The sequence below is a fragment of the Xenopus tropicalis genome, chromosome 6 (genome assembly GCF_000004195.4).
Source record: "Xenopus tropicalis strain Nigerian chromosome 6, UCB_Xtro_10.0, whole genome shotgun sequence".
In the NCBI taxonomy this organism is placed as follows: Eukaryota; Metazoa; Chordata; class Amphibia; order Anura; family Pipidae; genus Xenopus; species Xenopus tropicalis.
The window spans coordinates 71,344,513-71,368,773 of NC_030682.2; the positions used below are offsets into that span (position 1 = coordinate 71,344,513).

Below are 24,261 nucleotides of genomic sequence, written 5' to 3' on the forward strand. Positions count from 1 at the left end.
CAAAAATCCAAATGGTGAAATCTGACTGCTGATATACTACCCATCACCCAGTGCCATAACCTTTACTTCTCTTAAAAGAGAAGGGAAGGTTAAGTCACTGTGAATGCCAAAATGTTAGGCACCCCCAGTGATTTAATCGCTTATTTTTTATCCTGAGCTGGTGCACCCCCCCGGTCATTTTTACCTTTCCTTTTCCTTTAATATGTCTACTCCTCCCCTGTGGATAGCACAGCAAACTCCAGCACATAATTAAACACCTTAGGGACCCCCTAACAACCATTTCCAAATGCCAACAAACTCCGAGGGAAACCCCTACCAGTTTCCCCTACTGCACTCAGTTTAGGGCAGGCAGAGTATGGCACACACAGGAAGCATAGGGCGGGCAGAGTATAGCAGACACAAGCAGCATAGGGCAGGCAGAGTATGGCACACAGGCAAGGTAGAGGAGGGCAGGCAAAGTAGGGCTTGCATAGGGGCTTACAATCTGAGTTTAAGGTGTGAACAATGTGGGGTATTACAGGTGTGAACAGTGCAGGGACAGTCACAGCAGCCAGACTTTAATGAAGGGCATGGTCTTATAAGTTCTTGTGATAACTTAGGTGCTGTGTAAAGTGCTGCTACCAATATTATAACTTTATAAAATGGTCATGTATGATTATAAGAAAGGAGGTGGAGGTGGCTTGTGTCTAGCCAACAAAACAGCCAATTGCAGCTTAGGTTAAACTAAAATTTCAAGCTAAAATTGTATTTGTTAGGAGAGCAGTAGCCAATCGCAGCCCTGCACACAAGCAAAGACAGGCTCCAGTTCCCTATCAGGTCAACCTTGCTGCTGGTTCCTATCCTACAGTGCAGTGTGCAGAGAGCCTCTGGCTCCCATGCACATACAGAGAATTCATCCAGCAGGAAGGGAAACAGATGGGTGGGACAAGTAGGGTTTTGGGGGAATTTCTCAATAAATCAGTCCAAAACACACCTTTTTTTAAGCACAATCCTTCTATATTTGGAGTATAATGCATTGATACATTCTTAATTTTAACATGATGTCTCCTTTAAGGGAATACACTGAACAGTAATGGTTAGGCATGATTTTAAAAGAGAACCATTTCTGTTCCAAGACAGAAGTATATCAAAAGTATATCATAATACAGTAAAACCTGAATTTTACTTATTTTGATTTTATGTTTTCCATCATAGTTACATAGGGTTAAAAAAAAGATCAGAGTCCATCAAGTTCAACCCTTCCAAGTAAACCCAGCACACACAAACCTATACTGACCTATTTATACACATACATAAACCATATATACCAATATCAATACTAACTGTAGATTTTAGTATCACAATAGCCTTGGATGCAATGCTTGTTTAGCAACTCATCTAAGTGAGGTCTGTGCTGATAGAACACCCTCTGTCTGTCTAATCCCCTCTAATGTACTTGTACAGAGTAATCATTTCCCCTTACTATTGCCTTTTTTCCAGAAAAAGCAACCCCACCCTTGAAAGTCTAACCTCATAGTTTAAACTCTCCATCCCCTTTGCCAGTTTAGTTGCACATTTTTCCAGTTCATTAATATCCTTCTTGAGGACTGGAGCCTAAAACTGCACTGCATACTCAAGGTGAGGCCTTACCAAGAGGCAAAATTATGTTTTCATCCCTTGAGTCAATCCCCTTTTTTTTTATACAAGACAGCACTTTATTTGCTTTAATAGCCACAGAATGACACTGCCTGGAATTAGACAAGTTGTTATCTACAAAATTCCCCAGATCCTTTATAAGTAAGTATAGTCCCAACACACTACCATAGTGTATAAGTGCATAACTTTGCACCTGTCAACGTTGACCCTCATTTTCTTACCAGCCTCAACACTAGCACTTTTATTCAACCATAAATGTTGTGCTTTGCAATACATTTCCTTGCTTACAAGGGTAATATACTGACCTATATACTTGCTAAGCAATGTTTTAAAGATATTTCTCCGTACATCCCTAGGCAGCACGGGGTACCCTTGGGTTCATACCATCTTCAGTCTAGGAGGCAGGATGGATACCCAAGAATCAGGAGGAGTCTGCTGTAAATCCCCTTCCTGGTATTGACCCCTCCCCTTTCAGTTTTTTTCCATCCTGCTCTAAGGAGTTAGGACTCTGGGAGCCCTGCTCCCTTGATTCAGTTATTTTTACTTTATTTTTATTTCATTTCAATTTTATTCCCTCATAACAGGTATACCTCAACGCTGCCTCAAGGTTCGGGGCAAGGACTGCCCTCATATTCAGTACAAAGGCATGCTACAGCACTGCCTCTTTGTTTGGGGCAAACACAGCCCCCATACTCGGCACAAGGGCATGCTCCAGCGCTGCCTCATGCTTGGGGGACAAGAACCTCATTGTTTGGGGCAAACACAAACCCCCACTCTCCACAATGGCAAGCTTCAGCGCTGCCTAAAAAACAAAAAAAAAAAAACACTCCCAGAGAAAGCTTTGCTAAGAGCACCACAGGGAGATTTTTCCACACGTCCCCCTGCGGCTCAGCCCCTTTATCCCTGCCTCTTCCACAGTGCCTAACATGGCATCAGACCCACATAAATCTATGCAGGGTCAAGTAGAGGAACCTATCCCACAAATGGCTTCCCCTACACCTAGCAACAACCAAGCCAAAAGGCCCAGAGGCAGGCAACCAGTCCAGAAAGCCAAAAAGGGCAAGACTGAAACTGAACAGGCTAAGCAACCTGCAGTAACACAAATACCAGAATGGTTCCAACCCTTTCAGGCCTCACTTCTGACCATGTCAGCGTCTGTAAAAAAAATTGGCAGCCCTGCAGGTACAACAAGCTCCTTCAAAGATAACACACTTACCAAACATACAAACAGAGGAGGAAGTTGAACCCTCCTCAGAGGAGGATGAAAGGGTACTACCAGAGGACTCAGTTTACTCAGTGACTGGGAGGACTCAGAGGCACCTCCACAGGCATCGGTTTCTGCGCAAAAGTCTCAATCCGAGGCGGTACAGGGGTTACTTTCTGATATGTTCCTCACTTTGGGTATCCAAGAAGAACACAAGGAAACAAAGACTCTAGATAAGTTATTTGGTTCCTCACTAAAGAAACAAAAGAACTTCCCTGTACATGAGACCATACAAGAAATCATCAAAAGGGAATGGAAGACTCCGGACAGAAGGCTCATCAAAGACAAGTGAATGGACGCATTATACCCATTCGAACAATCTCACAAAGACCAATGGGAATCGGTCCCCAAGGTAGACGCACCGGTAGCGAGATTAGCAAAGCGCACCACCATTGGTACGTCATTTAAAGATCCTATGGATCACAAAGCAGAAAATCTACTAAAGAACATATTTTCTACCGTCACAACAGCATTTAAGCCAACCATAGCGTCGGCATGCGTCAACAGGACCATGGTATTGTTGTTGGAAGAGGCATTAGCCACCTCACTGCAAGGGGAACCTACAACAGACTTACATACAATTCCAGCTCAAAGAATTTTCGTCCCCAAAAGAAAACAACATGGAACTGCCAGAGACGCCCCACCAAGGGCAATCAAGACAAACAGGACCAATGAAGCCAAAGCCCCTCCCGGTACAGAGGAGGCGGTCGGGGGGCGCCTACTAAAATTCCGGGAGATCTGGCTCCAGCATACCTCAGATGCATGGGTCCACAACATCATCTTAGAGGACTACAGTCTCCAATTTCAAAATGCCCCCCCAACACGCCTGCCCTCAAAAACACCATCATCAACTACAACAAGGGAAGCACTACACAGGGCAGTAAGGGAGTTACTGCAATCCAACACTATCACCCCAGTACCACAAACTCAACGAAACCAAGGGTTCTATTCAAATCTTTTCCTGATCCCCAAGAAGGACGGATCCTTACGCCCGGGACTGGACCTCAAAAGACTGAATACTTATCTTCAAGTTCAATCCTTCAAAATGGAGTCTCTAAGATCAGTGATCTCCAACATAGAGAAAGGGGATTTCTTTACGTCCATAGACCTGAAGGACGCGTACCTTCACATCCCCATACACGTAAATCACCAGCAGTACCTGAGATTCTCGATTGGAGAACAACACTACCAGTTCCAGGCTCTCCCATTCGGACTAGCGACAGCGCCCCGAGTATTCACAAAAGTGATGGTGGCACTGGTAGCATGTATGCGACAACAAGGCCTATGCTTAATCCCCTATCTGGACGATATTTTGGTCAGAGCTCCTTCCCTATCAACATCATTCTCAGACACAAAAAGATGTATACAAGTCCTAGAAGAAGACGGGTGGAAGATACATCCCACTAAAAGCTCCTTGCAACCATCCCAGTCCATCATTTTCCTGGGAGTGCGGTTCGATTCTACACAACACAGGGTATTCCTAACAACGGAAAAAGAAATCAACATCATGACAGCAGCAAAGCAAGCCATAGAACAACCGCATCTAAAATCCAGAAGATGCATGAGGCTTCTAGGACTAATGACATCAGCCATAGAAACGGTGCCCTTTGCCCAATTCCACATGAGAACCCTACAATTAGAGTTCATTAGAAAGTGGCATCAATCCCACCACAACCTCGAATCCTACGTCACCATTTTCAAGAAACAACCGAATCACTACGGTGGTGGTGCAAGGAACAGAACCTCCACAAAGGAAAACTGTGTTCCATCAACTCCTGGCACATAGTCACCACAGACGCCAGTCTCTCTGGATGGGGAGGAGTTTACACACACAGAACCGTACAAGGACTTTGGTCCCCTCTGGAAACCAAATTATATATAAATATCCTGGTGCTCAGAGCCGTAGCACTTTCTTTAAAGCACTGGGAAGTACCCCTAAGAGGCCAACCTGTAAAAATCAAATCGGACAATGCAGCAGCCGTGGCATACATCAATCACCAAGGCGGCACTCACAGCAAAAAAGCTTGGAAGGAAGTTGCAACAACTGCCGCCTAGCAGCAGTCTACAAACCAGGACAGGTCAACAACGAGGCAGACTTCCTAAGCCGAAATACCCTAGATCCAGGGGAATGGTCCCTGAACAAGGTAGTATTTCACCAACTTGAAGGACAAGGGATTCTCGGATAGTGTGACTAACACACTAATACAAGCAAGAAAGAGATCCACATCAGCAGCCTACCATCGAGTCTGGCTCACCTATATCTCGTGGTATAACCAAAGATCGTTGCCCTACAAGGACCAGATACACCACGTACTCGAGTTTCTACAAAAAGGTCTCGAACACGGACTGGGGGTTAACTCACTGAGTACAAATATCGTCTCTCTCGGTACTGTTTCAAAAACAAATAGCATCTCACCCAGATGTTAGAACCTTCATACAAGCAGCGGGGAATATAAGACCCCCATACCACCAACCGATTCCACCATGGAACTTAAACATCATACTGAGGGCATTACAAGAGCCACCCTTCGAGCCTATGGCTTCCATTAGTCTAAAACTGCTCACATGGAAAACAGCGTTTCTAGTGGCAATATCCTCGGCTAGAAGAGTATCAGAAATAGGAGACCTCAGCCACAAACCCCCATTCTGCATCTTTCATCAGGACAAGGTAGTCCTTCGAACGGTGCCGACATTCAGACCCAAGGTTGCATCAGAATTCCATCTGAACCAGGAAATCGTCCTGCCCTCATTCTGCCCAAAACCGTCCAACAGGAAGGAACGACTCCTCCACAACCTAGATGTGGTGAGAGCCTTAAAATTTTACATACACAGAACTACAGACATTAGAAAGTCAGAGACTTTATTCAATCCTATACGGTAATCTGCACCAAGGCCAACAAGCCACCAAGATATTCATCGCCAGATGGATCAAAGACTTAATTACCACCATATACAGATCAAGGAAGCTGGAGACCTCATTCAGAGTATCTGCACATTCTACAAGAGGTCTCAGCACTTCCTGGGCACTCCACAACAATGCTTCAATGGAACAAATCTGCAAGGCGGCCACTTGGCCGATGCAGTTTTCGGAAGAAAGGTTCTACAAGCAGTTACTACAAGTTAGGGTCTGATTGCCATGCTTGTGCCTATAGACCCCTTTTTCAAACTCACAAGTTTCACCCCACCCTCTATTCAACAGCTTTGGGACTCGCCCAAGGGTACCCTGTGCTGCCTAGGGTGGTACGGAGAAAAGGAGATTTGTTCTACCTACCGTTAAATCCTTTTCTCGTAGTCCCGTCACGGCAGCACAGGGAGTTCCCATCCCTCATGCAACTGCCGTACTACTATACCACTCACAACTAATCAGAAGGCTATGCTAATGGAAACTGAAAGGGGAGTGGTCAATACCAGGAAGAGTCACAGCAGACTCCTCCTGATTCTTGGATATCCATCCTGCCTCCTAGACGGAAGATGGTATTAACCCAAGGGTACCCTGTGCTGCCGTGACGGGACTACGAGAAAAGGATTTAACGGTAGGTAGAACAAATCTCATTTTCATTTTCCTTCTGGGTTTGACCCTATGAAAAGCCTTTCCCAGTTGACACATTGCAGAGATACTGGCTGCATGTCTAAAATTGAGTGTTTTAGTTACTCCCTTATAGAGCTGTCTCTTTTTAAACAGCATGATAAATATAGCAATCTGTGCAAAGTTTCACCCACAAGGCTTCAGCCCCCTCTTTTTGTTACTCTAAGACCAGATAACGGTTTAAATTCCAAACTGCATTTATTAATACCGCTAAATACAGGTATGGGATCCCTTATCCGGAAACCCGTTATCCAGAAAGTTCCAAATTAAAGAAAGGCCATCTCCCATAGACTCCATTATAAGCACATAATTCTAATTTTTAATAATGATTTCCTTTTTCCGTGTAATAGTCATTACTATAATAATCAGTACCTTGTACTTGATCCCAACTAAGATATAATTATTCCTTATTGGAGGCAGAACAGTCCTATTGGGTTTATTCAATATTTGAATGATTTTTAGCAGACTTAAGGTATGGAGATCCAAATTACGGAAAGATCCCTTATCCGGAAAACCCCATGTCGCAAGCATTTTGGATAATAGGTCCTATACCTGTACATTATTACTACAGGTATAGGACCCATTATCCAGAATGCTTGGGACCAAGGGTATTCCGGATAAGGGGTCTTTCCGTAATTTGGTCTCCACACCTTAAGTCTACTAAAAAATCAATAAAACACGAATTAAACCCAATAGGATTGTTTTGCATCCAATAAGGATTATTTATATTTTAGTTGGGATCAATTACACGGTTTTATTATTACAGAGAAAAAGGAAATCAGTTTTAAAATTCTGGATTATTTGATTAAAATGGAGGCTATGGGAGACAGGCTTTCTGGATAACAGGTTTCTGGATAAGGGATCCCATACCTGTAATTTGTTAATTTTAAAGGAGACATATTGGATAAATGGGAAAAAAAGGTAATTTTGTAGGCAATTATGAATAATATACGGTGCTGGTTTCACTTTGTGCTAAAAATGAATCCTATCTGTAACAATGGCCCCTTTATTGGAGCTCCCTATAGATCCTCTCACTTCTCTGTCCCAGTTTGAAATGAAGAGTGGGCGTGTCCTAACGGTCCCTGCCAGAAGCACAGTAGGAGGGGGAGAGCCAATCACAGCCCTGCACTCACACAAGCACAGACAGGCTTCAGTTCCCTATCAGGTCAGCCTAGCTGCTGATTGGTTCCTATCATACAGTGCAGGGTATGGAGGGCCGCCGACTCCCCAGCTCATCCAGAGAATTCAGCCAGCAGGAAGTGGAACAGATGGGCGGGGCTAGTGGGGTTTTTGTGGAATTTCTCAATAAATCAGTCAGAAACACAACTTTTTTAAGCACAATCCTTCTATATCTAGAATTTACTGAATAAATATTGAACATAGGTTTATGCAGTAGTGCCAGTCTGTCATAGAGATCAGTATGTTGATGTAATGTATTAAACACTTTGGCAGACATTTTTTCAGTACTGTCATGGGAATACATGCTTTTTTCAAAATACATCAGTTAATGGAGCTTCTCAAGCAGAATCCTGCATTGAAATAACTTTTTCAAAAACACAAACAGATTTTTTTCAATATTTAATTTTGACATTTCACATGGGGGTAGCCATATTTTTCATTTTCCAGGGTGCTATAGCCATGTGACCTGTGCTCTGATAAATTTCAGTCATAGTTTACTGCTGAGCTGCAAGCCGGAGTGATATCCCCCCCCCACCCCCACCCCAGCAGCTGATCAGCAGAACAATGGGAAGGCAGCAAGATAGCAGCTCCCAGTAGATATCAGAATAGCACTCAATAGTAAGAAATCCAAGTCTGGCGTGCAACTCCTTCTGTTACATGGGAGTAGGAGAAACAATAGGTTACCTGAAAGCAGTTTCTGAAAGCGCTCAGACTCAGACACAAGGCACTAAGATGGTTGCCTACACACCAATATTACAGCTAAAAAAATACATGTGTTGGTTCAAGAATAGCATTTTAAATGGTAGAGTGGATTACTTGCTGTGTAAACAGTCAGACTCTGTGAGTGCAAGACTCCGACTTGCACACTTCCCTCACTACCCTCCCTTACCTATCTTCCCCTTTCCAAAGTATGATATGCAAGAAATACACTTGGTTTATAGAATTGCACAGTTTATTGATGAAATTATACATAATATTGTCATGTAACATGTCTTTCTCAATAAAAAAGTTAAAACTAAAAAAGAAATCCCTTTAAGGAAATGGTAAGACTTCCATTGATCAGGCATTTCCAGAGTGTTCTGTGAGGGATTTGGTGCTTTTGTTGAACTGTAAAGATGTGAGCTGTCTTTTTTTTTTTTTTTTTTTCCTGTTACACTGGCTGCTGTTTTTTTTCTTTCAAAGTCAGAATGTGTTTTGTTTTCTCCTTTGAGTTTTATAAAACTTTTTGTTACACTTGTGTTTTAATTTAGTTTTTGTCTGCCTTTCTATTTACTTAAATCAGATATTTATCTTTCTGATGTTATCTTGTCTTATGTATCCAAACTGTTCTTGCTCCTGTTAGGATGGCAATACACGCACCAGTATATATGTTTATCAGCATTTTGACTGCAACAGTGCTAAACTGTCTTTCACCAGACTGTTGCACATTGGGCATTTGACTGTCACTCTGCTGTCAAGAAAAATGTCAAATTGTCCTTCTGCATTATGAAATTATTTGCATTTTTTTAAACCATTTCACTTTAAATTAACTAAAATAATTATCTGCAGTCTGGCCATAAAGTATAGTTATGTCCTAACGCATACAGAGAGTTCAGAAACCTGTCAACAGCATGCAAAATTAATGAAATTAATAACATTTCGATTTTATTATCTTCTATGCAGCAGTTAAAAAATTTTTAAATGTATAACGGATGCTGGGTGACATTTGAGCATTACTTGTTTAGATTTGCATAATATTTGACATACCTTCCCTAAGACTTTCATGTTTTTGTGTTCCTCTCAGCAAACCAAAGAGAGGGTAAAGCTGTTGATACAGCTGGCTGATGGCTTTTGTGAAAAAGGGCATGCTCATGCTGCAGAAATTAAAAAATGTGTTACAGCGGTGGACAAGAGGTACAGAGACTTCTCGCTGCGTATGGAAAAGTACAGAACCAGCTTAGAGAAGGCTTTGGGCATTTCTTCTGATTCCAAGTCGGTAAGGTAGTCATTTAGTGTTCAAACATTGTTTAGAATGAAATGATGCTATATTGAAGCTTGCTGATTAACTTGCAAGTATTCATCTAATTGTTTGATATAGTTTTGTGTTAGGCTGAATCATTGTTTTAGTTTACAGTTAAACTTGGTTACACACTTGTTGGTAGGCCGCAGTGTTCTTATATTTAAAGTGAAAAGGTTGCAACTTGCATGCTTAAAACAATGTCGTCATATAAACCTTGTTAACAGAGTAGTAGCTCTGACCATGCAACAATGTGTGTGTGTTTGAATTTTGTAGCTTTAATTACAATTACTATAGTTATCAAGTTTGCTGTATTTAAATGATGGTTCTGTTATTTGATATACACAATTACAGATATGTAAATATCTTTTCAGCCAATTCTAACTCAGACCTGCAAAACCATATCAGAGCCATTATTAGCAAATTATATGACATTTTTTGAGCATGCAAATTGCAACATTTGCACTTTAAATATAAACTTTATATATATTTGTTGTGAACCATTTTGCATAAATATGACCTCAATCCAGAAAAATTTGTGTGAAATATGTATGACCCATTTTTGAATAAATATGAAATAAAGCATTTATTAATATGACAAAGAACCCAACAAATAAATGAAAAACCTAATGCTTTACCAGTTATTTACTGAGGAAAATTATCCACAGGTACTTATTTTTTGTGGCAAATGTATATGAAGCATTGCTATTAGAAACGAGTGTGCAGCCATTGGGTAGCAATAACTGCAACTAACTGTTAATCATTCCTGCACATTGGCTTGGAGGAGTTGCCCTTTCCTTCCTATAGAATAGGTTCACCTCAGGTAGGTAGGTAGGCATGACCAATTTTTTCCTTAATATTCAGTTTGTGCATGCAGATCTGGACTGGAAATCAAATTAGGACCTGGCATTTCAAGTACACAGAGGCCCAAACAGCCCTCCAAAAGCCAAAGAAATAGTGACTGTCAATGGCACATTGCCAGAATTCACAGATTGCCAGTCTGTCCTACTTAGATGGATAATGTGACATTTAATTGCATAATTCTCTTGCACAATTCAGATAGCAAGACACCGTGGTCAAGAGGCACTTTATTGGTCCAGTTAATCAGTGACCCTAAGCCTGATATAGCGTAACAGATTTGGGGATTTTTGGGGATGTAAGTAAAGTAAGGCAGGCTAGTGCCAAGCTGCAAACTTTGCCTATTTTTGTCCTATAAATGTTGCATAATAAATATGTGAATACCTTCTGAAATCAGTTGAGCCAAGTGTTTTTAGTGCTGCAGCCAATTTACTTGTGATCTAAATTATATCCATGCTATGTTTAATGCAGAGTAAAAGCCTTCAGTTGGATATTATTCCAGCCACTGCCCCTGGTTCCGAAGTCAAGCTTCGTGATGCAACACATGAACTCAATGAGGAGAAAAGAAAATCTGCTCGTCGAAAAGAGTAATTATCATGATCTTAATTAATGCTTGTGCCAAAAAACATTTTGTTGGAGAATTCCTATTACTAAATTTTGCCAAAATCATACTGTTGTCTTTTTGACATTTTAGTCATCTGACATTAATACATAATTTTGGAATGCACTGATCTTAACATTGTCTGCATTTGAATTTCTTTGTCTTATCAGCATAAAAGTACATCATACCTCATATCTTCTGTCACACTAGAACAGTGGCTCTGTGCAATATTTTCATTTGTATTTCAAAACTTTGGGGTGTATTTATTAACATGGAAGGCAAACATCCTTGGTGATGTTGCCTATAGCAACCAATCAGCAAGTAGATTTGAATGGTCACCTACAAAATATAAAACAAAAGCAAAGATCTGATTGGTTGCTATAGGCAACATCACCGGTAATGCTTGTCTCTAATGTTAATAAATACACCTCTTGGTTTGTAATGTAAAGGTTAAAAATAAGTGATTAGAAATGGAAGCATAACTAATTTAAATGTCTGTTAAATTCCGTCTATTTCCAAATTTTATAGATTCATCATGGCAGAACTTATACAAACTGAAAAAGCATATGTTCGTGATCTTCGGGAATGCATGGATGTAAGTGTTTCATTGTAAACAACTAGTAACAACAAGTAAAATAAGTTATAAATATTAGTGTCACATTAGACAGATTTGCAGCTCTTAATTCACTTACAGTGCATCAAAAGGAAATTTGACCCACTGCCAGAAAAAGGCTTTATTGTTATGCAAAGTCTTTTGATCAGTAGAATGAGTCAATGTAACTGGGCCCCACAGAAATTTAGGGCCTCAAAACATTGTTATGATGACCGATTCTACCAAGATATATGGTATGGAACATTAGTGTAGCTTCAGTGTAAATAGTAAACTGGGAATAACCTGAGTGTTGTTTACTTTTAACATATATCACTTGTTGCAAAAACATGATTTCTATTACTGAAGTTCATAGTTTAAAAACTGTTCAGAATGCTTTATATCCAAAGCTTGAAAACAGACACAATATGTAGTGCAGGTATAGGATCCCTTGTCCGGAAACCCGTTATCCAGACAGTTCTAAATTACGGAAAGGCTATCTTCCATAGACTCCATTATAAGTAAATAATTCTAATTTTAAAAAAAGATTTCTGTAATAACAAAACAGTACCTTGTACTTGATCCCAACTAAGATATGATTAATCCTTACGGAAGGCAAAGCAATCCTATTGGGTTTATTCAATATTTAAATTATTTTTAGCAGACGTATGGTATGGAGATCCAAATTAGGGAAAGATCCCTTACCCAGAAAACCCCAGGCCCCGAGCATTCTGGATAACAGGTCCCATACCATATATACAGTGTGAGATCTTGTCTTTATTAACTCGTGTTTTCTAAATTCTGAGAACTTTTTTTTTTTTTTTTTTTGAACATTTTCTGCTTCCAGATTTTATTTTTGTATTTGCTGTTTTCTTTCCCTTGGCTTTTTTTTTAGACATATCTGTGGGAAATGACAAGCGGAGTTGAAGAGATCCCACCAGGCATTGTAAATAAAGAACACATTATCTTTGGAAACATGCAGGAAATATATGAATTTCATAACAAGTGAGTGATTATTATCTGTGGAGCTATTCACATGATTGTGCTTGTTCAGGACAAAGAATAGAATTTTTTTCTATTCAGAAAGATTTTATCCCCCTAATAGAAAGAGTAAGCAATGTTACCAGCGTTATTTTGTTAAAGGAGAAGGAAAGGTAAAAACTAAGTAAGATTTATCAGAAATACAGCCTTAAGCACTCACAGAAATGCTGCACTGAGTTCTCTGTCAAAAGAAACAGGATTTGTTGTCTTTTTGTTTTCCTCTCTCCTTTCTCCCCACTCCTGCTCCCCCCTCCCTCAAGAATGCTAAGAACTCCCCCCCCCTTAGGAATATGTGATCTGAGCCAATCAGCAGGAAGCTTCCTCATAGTCTTACAAACTTTCTTAACAGCGCTCAGCATTTTTTTTTCCTATGAGGCTTCTGATCATCTGAACAGGCGAAATATGGGGAGTCTTAAGGGCACTATTGAGAGAACTGAAGGTATGCCTGCAGTTTGAGATTAACACTTTATTAGCCTTTCCTTCTCCTTAAAATAAGCCATATCAGCATCTTTAAGTTTTAGCTATACCTGACATTGTCTGAATTATATTCTGTAGCAATTTTCTGATATGGACGTATTAAAATCTGATTGAATGCTTTCCATTTGTGTGTACTTCATCTTGCAGCTTGTTACTAAACACTATGGTATGTTATAAATATAGGGAGACTTAAGGGCACTATTGAGAAAACTGAAGGTATTCCTGCAGTTTGAGATTAATTCTTTATTAGCCTTTCTTTCTCCTTTAACACAGAACAGGTGTTGTTAATGTCCATTTCTGTTTAATTTTATATTCAGTAACAGCAGATCCAAAGTGTCTTTATTTCAACCTAAATTGCAATGTTACTGTGTGTATATTTTATATATAATATCCATAAACCACTAAAAGCAATCTAGAAAATATGGATGTATGAAGAACACAGACTAGAGTGGAATATGCCCATGCAAAAAATCTCTCTATTTTTACTTTACAGCATATTCTTAAAGGAGCTTGAGAAGTATGAGCAGCTACCTGAAGATGTTGGACATTGTTTTGTCACATGGGTAATTCAAATTGTTGTACTTTTATAAATCATGTCTGTGTATGTTTTTTTTTTTTTTAGTTACAAAACTTAAATCTGTCCATTTCTTTGGCTTGTAATAAATGAATTACCTAAGCTACTTATGGGGGCTGATTCATCAAAGTACGAGTTCGAATCTTGAAATGGGTAAAATTCGAATTAGATATGATCATTTCTGATAGTTGTAAATGTCACGAAAATGCTTACGAATAAATCGTATTAGTCACTATAATATCCTATCGGTGATCCGAAAGTCACAAAATTTTCATATCCGAACAATCGTAAACGGCGGGAAAAACTTTCTGACTTTGATCCTTCTGTGCATGATTTTGGAAGCCTCCCATAGGACTCAATGGCACTCTGCAGCTTCAACCTGGCCCAAGGAAAGTCACCTTGCCGAAAATTGAATGAATCCGAAACTTTAGTACTCTGCGACAATTTGCGTGACAAAATCGTATTTGTTGCGCTAAGTAAAAAAAAGTTGCGTAAATGAGTGAAAAAATCAGCTAAAGTACGCACAGTACGAAAACTTAGAAAAAATAAAAAATTTTTGTATTCGGAAGCAATCGTACTTTAATAAATGGGCCCCTAAGTGTGTTTGTGACTCTTTTTCTACAAACTTGCTTTTCTCTTTGATGCATTATTAAAAATACTTCAAATTTTTTTAGGCTGACAAATTTCAGATGTATGTGTCCTACTGTAAGAATAAGCCTGATTCAACACAACTTATCTTGGAACAAGCAGGAACATATTTTGATGTAAGTGTTGAACTGATTGTGGATCCATTTATTCAGAGAATGCTGTCCATAAATGACTGGGTCAAATTGTGTTATCTATATGAATATAATTCTGCTTATTAAAAAAAAAAAAGGATTTTTATTTAAGAATGTTTCTTCTTATTAGCATTACCAGATCTTCAGAACCACAGATAAACAAGACTAATTTTTAGACCATAAGGGAAAACACAAATTTTTACCACAGAATTCTAAAATAATAAGCAGAGTATGGGTATATCTTTTTTTTTTTTTTTTTTTTCTTTTTTACTTTTTGTCCCAGTCTTGATAAATCTGATTGCTCAGTCTCTCTTAAATCTCTGCAGGAAATTCAGCAGCGCCATGAGCTGGTCAACTCCATCTCTTCTTATCTTATCAAACCTGTGCAAAGGATAACAAAATATCAGCTTCTTTTAAAAGTAAGTTTTCATTTTCCTTGGACTAAACTGTATTTTATTTGTTTCTCTGTTTTTTTTTGTTTTTGTTTTTTTTTGATTCAGTGAATCATCACTATATACAAAGATATATAATCTTAACTCTTCATCTTAAGCAAATTAACATGCATTAGTTAGAATTAATTATATGACTACTAGGCATCAAACAATTATAGAAACTAGTCATTTTCTTGTGTATAATATCTGTCCCTTTGCCTTGAGGGATACAAGATTTTGCCTTTTCCATCAGCAAAATTTGACTTTTTAGGAATACTTGAACAGTATATTACACATCACATTGTGCATTTTCATAGATTATATGTAAAACTACCTCTTACTGGCCACCTCTTACTGTCCACTAGCTTTACATAACATTTATTAAGATTCCAGGGTTCCTTAGAAACTGCCCTGGAAATTTGCCTGGCCTGCATTGTGCTCATTTATTGTATGCATGGGTTAGGATAGCTGTGTGCTTTCCAGTAAAGCTCAGTCAATGTAGACAGTAAAAAGACTTGCAAAGAAAGGGGTGTAGAACACACAGTATAATGCAGATTGTTTACAACAAAGGTTTGTTATGTCTTTGTATGCTTATCCAGTCAAGTTAAGGGTGGGAACATACTATCCATAAAGTTTAATAACAGTTCAATATTTCAGAATTATATCTGCATCAAGTGAACATGACAGTGACAATGTATAATGGAATAATAAGCAGCATATCTCTTTTTCAAAGGTTCTATATGTTTGTTTCAACTTTTATAAGAAAGCAGAGAGATCACAACACAGCAGTAGTTAGTTCTTGTTGCTGCTGCACCTGAACAAGTGATCAAACATTTCAAGGGAAAGAAAATAGTAGATGAGAAGAGAAAAGAAAGAAGGCAGGCCATGGAGTAAACATTGTTACATCACACATTATATCACATTAGATCAAAGGCCTGTTTGTGTCATGTAAGAGAGTGTCCTGGGTTTGATATGTGGAAAGTTCATCTGTCTGTGGGCCCCAAATTTTCTCAAATTAGTCAAATAAGTTAGCTTATACAGAGAAATGACCTCAGTTATAAAAAGACTATCAGTGTTTTAAATTAGGTGTTGATTTTTTTGCATAGGTGTTTAAAAGCCTCAGGGTGGGGTATTCTGGTACCTGCCAGGAACTATTTTTGCAACTATTCCCAGAAGGTATGCTTCTTGGGATTGAACATTGGGCATCTTCACGTTCCGTGCTAGTAAATATTGTCCTTTCACATATTTTCCATTGAGCTACTATTTTAGATGATCTGTGTGCTTCCTCAGAGATCACATGACGAGAAATAATGCAGTTCTAAGTGTAAGAAGTGTTGCAGCAAAAGACAACTCCATTAATTGGCTTATGTGGCCTAGCATGTATATGTGCCTGGTTAGTTTGTGTGCAACATTAATCGTGTGATCCCAGGAGGCAGCTCTTAATTCTTAAAATGGCAAAAACTACTTAAAAAAAAAAAAAAAAAAGCATATTTTTTTTATCAAACTGGTCTATTTAGATAAAGCAGGTTTTACATATGAGCTGGTTTTTGCAATATATTGCATTGTATACAATACATTGTTTGGGTGTGACTATGAAGATTTTCATTCATCCAGGTCATGGCATATCTAGTATAAATAAATCTAAAGCAACTGGACTTCTTGAGTCCTCAGTATATGTACTCTTCCACTAATCCAATCACAATGGCACTTTGTAACTCTTCAGAAAGGTAACATCTGAAACTCACAGGTGTGAATGCTGTGGAGTTACTTTGAAAGGATTACCAAAGTATCACGCAACTCATCGAAACAGGTGTTACTTGCTAGAGTAGCTTGAATGGATGTGTGAAGAGTTCTGTAAAACTGCCGGGGTACAGGTGTTGGAACAGCATTGCATGTAGCAGATAGATGGTGTTCAAGGCCCCCGCCTCTGTTTAGGGATGGTTTTTTCACTTTAACATGAATAGCCTCTTTTATACATTTCAAACTAGCGGTCTTCTTAGTTCAAAATTTGGACGTTGCTATTTTCAAAGGAGTGTCCCTTGTCTTTTAGGTGTAGAAATACAGCACAGACTTGCCCTGTAGAGTTTGCCCTCCTATGTTGAGTCATTCGCTTGGAGAGCAGTTGCTTTGTCTCCCCAATGTAAAGGTCTGTGCACTCCCCGCTACGCTGGACTGCGTATACAACATTGCTTTATTTTTCCTTTGGTGTTGGATCATTTGGGTGTAGAAGTTTTTGTCTCAGTGTGTTTTTAGGTTTGAAAAACGCGGGGATGTGGTGTTTGTTGAAAATTCTCCTTAGTTTCTCGGACACTCCTGCTGCATATATGGGATGACTATATTGCGCCTGTGTCTCAGGACAGTTCTTCCTTTTGGTGTTCCTGTTGGGTTTATAAGATCAAAAGGCAAAAAGGAATCAAACAGCTCCAGGCAGCATTTGAAAACTGCAGTGAATTTAATGGCAGTGTCAGCATACTACATGTTTCGGGCAGAGCCTTTTCTCAAGAAGGTGACCTTTCCACTTCCTCCATATGCATGTTTTTTACAATGGGAGAAACTGGTGAACCCATTGCACAGCCTTGTTTTTGCCTGTAAAATTGGTCCTTGTATTCGAAGTATGTGGTGTTAAGGCACAAATCTAGCGATAAACATACTTGGTTAGGACTGAGCTTTGTTCTGCTGCTGAGGGTGTTATCTTGCTGCAGTTGATTTTTTACAGTCTCAATAGCCTCTGTGGTAGGTATACTTGTGAACTGTGAAGTGACATCATATTATACCATAGTTTCTTCTGCCTCTGGTTTAACTCCTTGAATCTTGGTGACAAACTCTTTGGCATTTTGGATATGATGCACTGTTTTACCTACCAATGCAGCTAAGATGTTGGCCAAGTATTTTGCAATGCTGTAAGTCACTGAATTGATGCTGCTGGCAATAGGCCTGAGTGGTGCTCCATCTTTATGGAGTCCATATAAGCATGGTGTAGCTTCTCTGGGGTATAGGCGGTGGTATAAAGTTCGATCAATGGCTTCCTCTTTTTCAAGTCCTTTTTCTTGTAACTGCTGCTTGGGTCTCTCCTTAAAGGTTCATATGTATTGCTATCACTGAGTAGCGTGGTCATTTTGCAGTGATAGTCAGTTGTGTTGAGCACAACTCTGCATCTCCCTTTATCTGCTGGCAGGATGGTGATGTTCAGGTTCTTACTAATGATGTGAGCGCTTTCCTTTCTTGTGTACTAAGGTTAGAGGGGGGTGTTCTGGCACTTGACAAGGCAGCTGACACTTTTAGTCAGAATTGTTCTGCTTCCTCCACCTTTATATGGTTATTGATGGCAGATTCTGTGGCTGTGATGAGCTCAACCGCTGGGATGTGTTGTGGTGTCACTGCATAGTTTAGCCCCTCGGCTAGCACATCCTTTTCTAGCTGAGTAAGTACCCTGTCTGATAGGTTCTTAACCCATGTATCCTTGGTGTTCTTGGATGTCTCATCTTTCTGCCTCCATGTTAGTTCTTCTGTCCTTTTCAAATCATTGCTACGTGACAGTAAGTTGGTGAACTTGCTTATTTGCTTCTTCTTACTCTTAATGTGTTGGGCCATCTGTGCATGTTCAATGAACTGAACCATCCTTTCCAGAGTTATATCAGGTAGCTGTTTTGTCAGACTCTGTTTCAGTTGTTCAGTTTTCTGTTTGAGGGCCTCAATGGTAAAGTTGATCTGTCTAATTCATTTGGTATATGTTTTTGGGCCTTCTGTAAGATATTGCTGGCTCTGTGACCTTTTACAGTGGAACCCAGGCATAGGCTACAAGGAGTGAGTCCCTAATGTCTGCATCTAAAAAATTTGGGAAAGTTTGGCCCAATTCTGAGAATCAATCTGCCATATATCTCCAGCTCATTTGGTATGGCAGTTTGCAAAGTGGTTGCCCCCTTTTGTATGTAAATACTAGCTACTACCATTATTTGTAGGGTGTCTTGAGAGCTCCTTCAATTTCAGAACTGGAGATCTTGGGGGAAATGGGAATTGACAAGAAGCTGCCTGTCTGAACTGGAGATACTTGTACTGCTTGTTTCTGAAGAGATTGTATTTCAAATTTTGGTTGTTGTATAACTGAGTTAAGTTTGGGGTTGCACCATAGGGGTGTATTTGGAGATTCTGTAATGCTTTATCATCCCTAAGGGCCTTTGTTCACATCAAAACTAGTACTTATAGGATTGATAGAGGGCAACCCCTTGGATCTCTCTCTAAAGGGAAATATGTGAATGCTTCGGCTGAACCTGCAAACTCATATGCAAGAGCCGATCAGAGAATCTAGTTACTGGGGAATTATGGAATTGGTAAAATAACTTGGGGAGTACAGCCTTTTATACTAATTTAATACACCCCAATAGCTTAAGAGAGAGGCCTGACCAGTTCATGAGGGTAGTGTTAAGCTGTTGTATCAACAGGTCAGTGTTAAGGAGTCTATGTCTATGGGGGATTACATCTACCAACACTCCAAGGTCAACTTATCTTTTTGATGAAATTTTAAATTCATGATGTGAATGGAATCCATAATCCTCTTGATAAACGGCATTACAATTGCTGACAGATCTGATAAAAAAATGTCTGCTTTCTAGTAACCTTGGTATTTTTTTCTTATAACAATAGAAACATGATAATTTACTGTAAGTTTTTTTGCTATGTGCATCAATATTAATCCTGTTGGGTTGCAGTGATTTGGTTATGCATAGTAAGTTAGGTTGAAAAAAGACATACGTCCATCACGTTCAACCATGATGCCTATATATAACCTGCTTAAAAATGCTTGTTAGGAACTCTTCTTAAATCATCAAACGTAATAAGTAAATTAATTACCATTATCTTCAAGCAAATCATAAATGGAGGTAGTTGGTCTGGACATCATCACCTGGCTATTAGTGTAAAAGTAGGGCAACTTCTACTTTGGGCGCTTTAGGATAATGGCAAATGGGGAAATTTGTAGTGCCATTACACTTAGGGCATTTATGGTATGGTATTTATTAAGTGTAAAAAATCTGAAACCTCAAATGTAAATCTTCTCAAAGTTTGCAAGTTTCTAGAAGTAAATGGGAGTTGTCCTAGGCAAAGTCAAGTCATATTTTTAATTCAAGATATTTGCATTTTCTAGTTTATTCAAGTGAATAAAAATTCGAGGCAATTGAGTTTTTTTCATTTGCACAAGTTTACCACATTAATAAATAAGCAAGCATTCTATATTTGAGTTTAATCGACTTAGAAAAAGAAACTTGAATTCACAAACTCGAAAACTGATAAATAAGCCAATTAAGCTCTGCGTCAAAAATACTGACCCAAAGTGACTAAAGTGCCTAGAGGGCTACTTCAGGCACCTTGGTGCAGAGATTTTGGCCTACAAAAAATAGGCAACCTGGTGCATAAGAGTGATAGATATAAATACAAACACTAAAGAATTATTTCTGTAATTTAGGAGCTGCTGACATGCTGCGAAGAAGGTAAAGGAGAGATTAAAGATGGGCTGGAAGTGATGCTAAGTGTACCAAAAAGAGCCAACGATGCAATGCATCTCAGCATGCTTGAAGGTAAAGCTGTATTTCCACTTTAACTATTTGTAATGAAACCTTTCTGTTAAATCTGTCAAATAAAATTTAATTATTCAATTATCAACTATGTTATTTGTACTGATGTGGGATCTATTATCTAGAATGCTTGGGAACTGGGGTTTTCCCATCATTTGGATTGCAGTACCTTAAAGGACAAGGAAAGGTTAATATAAATTAAAAGTAAGCCTAAACGCATTCTTTTTAAGTTCTTACTGCATAGCTAAATTCCCAGATCCCTGCTTGCTTCTCTGAGATATGGTGCTGACAGCCTACAGCAGTGTGAATACTACAGTGACATCACTGAAATATCTCTGTCCTTCCTGTAGGCTGCCAGCGGCAACCTTCCTATTCTCTGAGCATGTGTGTAACTTGATCCTGTCTTCTGTTCTGAGCTAGACATGCCCACCAGCCAATCAGAAGCGGATCTGGCAGAGGGGAGGGGGGGAGGGAATGAAACACATGTGCCGTATGAAGCAAGGAGGGAAAGGAAAATACCTTTTTAGAGATGGCTGCCTGTTCTAGAAAATGTGAAGTGTGACTGAGTAAATATTTCATTAGGTGAGCCAAAAGTGTGGTGTTTTTACTAAACAATAGGAGGACTGTTGGGCAGTATGCTTTTTAAATTTTGACTTTTTTGACTCCTCTCAAGGCAACTTGTGTGATGTCACTGAAATCGCGCCGCCGTGTATGCCATCCCACCAGCGATTTACATTTTCGCCGGTGGGATGGCAATCTGGGGAGATTAGTCGCCCGCGAACAGGGAGTTTTGTCACGGGACGACTAATCTCCCCGTGTGCCAGAGCCCTTAAATGCAAAGAAATCATTTTTTTGTTATTTTTTGTTCTTAACAGGGAAATTTAAGATACTCTGTTCTTTCAAGGTAGATAATTAGATTACCAATGCACAGATAATCCACCTGTAAAATGGATTTATATGTCTTGAAAGGGACAAACATGGAGTGGCTTCAATGAAAAAATTGTAATGCTAACAACTTTCAAATATGTCTGTTGTTTCGGGAGTCACAACCAGCGCTTTAGAGAATATAAACAGCCAGGCAGATGCTGCTTTCAATAGCAAATACATTTACATTTACAAATACAATTACAAACAACTTTAAAACCCAGAAACATTTTGTTAATGTTAATTAACATGTTATTAATGTTAATTTCATAGGTTGCTTAGCATTAAATTATCTTTCATTACACAAACACCATTTTTGTGTGGATGACACCAAGGATCTAATTGTGTGGATGTGTGGATGACACCAAGGATCTAATTGCATGACAACACATGGATTGACTGACAGTATTTGTTCCTGTGTGCAATACTCCTGGACATTTTCATATCGATTTTTCTTATTTTCATGGCTCCAGGGTTTGATGAGAACATTGAATCTCAGGGAGAACTTATTCTGCAAGAGTCTTTTCAAGTGTGGGATCCTAAAACCTTAATAAGAAAGGGGCGTGAGAGACATCTCTTCTTGTTTGAAATGTCTTTGGTCTTCAGCAAAGAAGTGAAAGATTCAAGTGGAAGGAGCAAATATATTTACAAATCAAAATTATTTGTAAGTATGTGGATTTTTCTATTATATTGGAACCCCGTAGGCTCCCCTCAAAGATGCCACCCTAGGCAAGGGCCCACAGATAACTTTATGGTAGATACAGCCTTGCTGATAAATCTGCTGGTTAGCCTAAGCTCAAAGCTAAACTAAGAGCACATGAAGCACTGGCTCAGCTGCTTTCAGCATGCATTTTTTTTTGCAGGCTGAGAGATGCGGATCCCACTTCCTTATGCACCTCAGTAAAAACGCATTAATAAGTACAGCTTCTGCCTCCGCTCAGCTAAACGAAGAAGATCCCAGTGAGGATCGGCCCAAAAACACTAAAAGCAGGCATTTTAATGCTGTTCTCCACCTGGCTCCACTTCATGTGCCCAAGTGGAGACAGAAGCTGTACTTCTCAAGGCAGTTTTACTGATGTGTGTAAGGGAGTGGATCCAGTTCTCTCAGCCTGCAAAAAAACACAGGAACGTAGTGGAGCCAACACTCTGTGCGCCTTCGGCCTAACTGTTTTCTATTTCAATTATCTGCTGTGTTGAACATTAGACACATAATTTCAGCATGACAGTGCTGTCAGTAGGTGAAGCAGTAACACTAATCATTTCTTTGCACTTAGATCCTTATATTTTGGTTGGGTTGCTCAAACAACTCGCTTTTTGGAGCTGGTATTTCTGTTTAATAGTAGTTAAATTGAACAGAAAGAGCCATACAAATTGACACATTATTTCCAGTATTAAAAACATCCTTAAAGATCCATATCTTTGCCATTGTATAAGGCTAATAATGGCACATGGTGAGATTTGGTGAGAATCCTTCTAATCTAGAGTAATGTTCCCTCTAAGCTGTTAAAGTTTTGTATTTACTTTGACCTGAGCACATAGTTTTTAAAAACATGGATTATAGGATTCACAGTGCACACAAACAAGCCAAGGCACACCTTATATGCAAGGGAACATCAGCCAATTAATAAACAAAGTTATGCCTTTTGCTTCCACACTACTTCCTGTTACAGTGAGATCTGCATTATTTCTGGTCATGTAATTTCTGAGTGAGCACACACCCCATCACTAAATGGTGGATCAAGGGAAAGCATGTAAAAGAGCAATATTTACTGATATGTATTCCAGTTTGATGAGATTTTTTAATAGTTTACATCATATTAAGTGACCTATCTGTTGGTTAAGTATTCATTTTAGGGGTATAGTTTTCCTTTAAAAAGAGATAATAGATTTAAGTCTGGCAATTACAGGCCAGTAAGTTTGACATCCATGGTGGGCAAGTTATTTGAAGGCTTGTTACGTTATCCCATACAAAATTATATTCTGGAGAATGGCATTATGAGTAATCAGCATGGCTTTATGAAGGATAGGTCATGTCAGACATTTGTAATTGCTTTTTATGATGAGGTTAGTAAGAAGCTGGACAGTGGGGTTGCAGCAGATGTGATCTATTTGGATTTTGCCAAAGCATCTGATACAGTGCCCCACTAATGGCTGCTTTCTAAACCAAGGTCTGTTGGTCTTAGTGAAGTTGTTTTCACATGGATAGGAAACTGGCTACAGTATTGGGTTCAGAGGGTGGTTGTTAATGGTACATTCTCTACTTGGAGTAAGGTTCTCAGTGGGGTCCCTCAGAGTTCTGTACTGGGTCCACTATTGTTTAACTTGTTCATAAATGACTTAGGGGAGGGTATTATAAGTAATGTATCAGTGTGCAGATGACACAAAACTCTGCAGACCAGTCAATTCTATCCAGGATGTGGCATCCTTGCAGCAGGATCTGAGTGGCTAAGTGGCAGATGAGATTTAATGTGGATGAATGTAGGGTTAAGCACCTGGGATGTAAAAATGCGGAAGTCACTAATATCCTTAATGGGACTGCACTTGGCAAATCCATTATGGAAAAGGACCTTGGAGTCCTTGTAGATAATAAACTTGGCTATAGCAAGCAACGCTGGGCAGAAGCTGCAAGGACAAACAAGGTATTGAGCTGTATTAAAAGTGTCATAGATTCGCGGGAGGGGGGGGGAGTTATTCTTCCACTTTACAGAGCACTGGTAAGGTCCCATCTAGAATATGCCTTTCAGTTTTGGTCTCCAGTGC

General features: G+C 39.3%; 1 protein-coding gene across 6 annotated transcripts in view; it reads left to right on the forward strand.

Moving 5' to 3' along the window:
* Positions 1 to 24,261, forward strand: part of trio (trio Rho guanine nucleotide exchange factor) — a 308,906-nt gene that overhangs the window by 167,690 nt on the left and 116,955 nt on the right. For all 6 annotated transcript variants that reach the window (XR_001170948.3, XM_012964353.3, XM_012964355.3 and 3 more), the window contains exons 22-30: positions 9,448 to 9,639; positions 10,990 to 11,105; positions 11,648 to 11,714; positions 12,604 to 12,713; positions 13,720 to 13,789; positions 14,475 to 14,564; positions 14,906 to 14,998; positions 20,469 to 20,580; positions 21,975 to 22,165. Coding sequence is in view for 5 of the 6 variants with exons in the window: in XM_012964353.3 (XP_012819807.1) it covers positions 9,448 to 9,639; positions 10,990 to 11,105; positions 11,648 to 11,714; positions 12,604 to 12,713; positions 13,720 to 13,789; positions 14,475 to 14,564; positions 14,906 to 14,998; positions 20,469 to 20,580; positions 21,975 to 22,165 (1,041 nt within the window). In the remaining variant the exon portion in view is untranslated. The remainder of the gene's footprint in view (positions 1 to 9,447; positions 9,640 to 10,989; positions 11,106 to 11,647; positions 11,715 to 12,603; positions 12,714 to 13,719; positions 13,790 to 14,474; positions 14,565 to 14,905; positions 14,999 to 20,468; positions 20,581 to 21,974; positions 22,166 to 24,261) is intronic.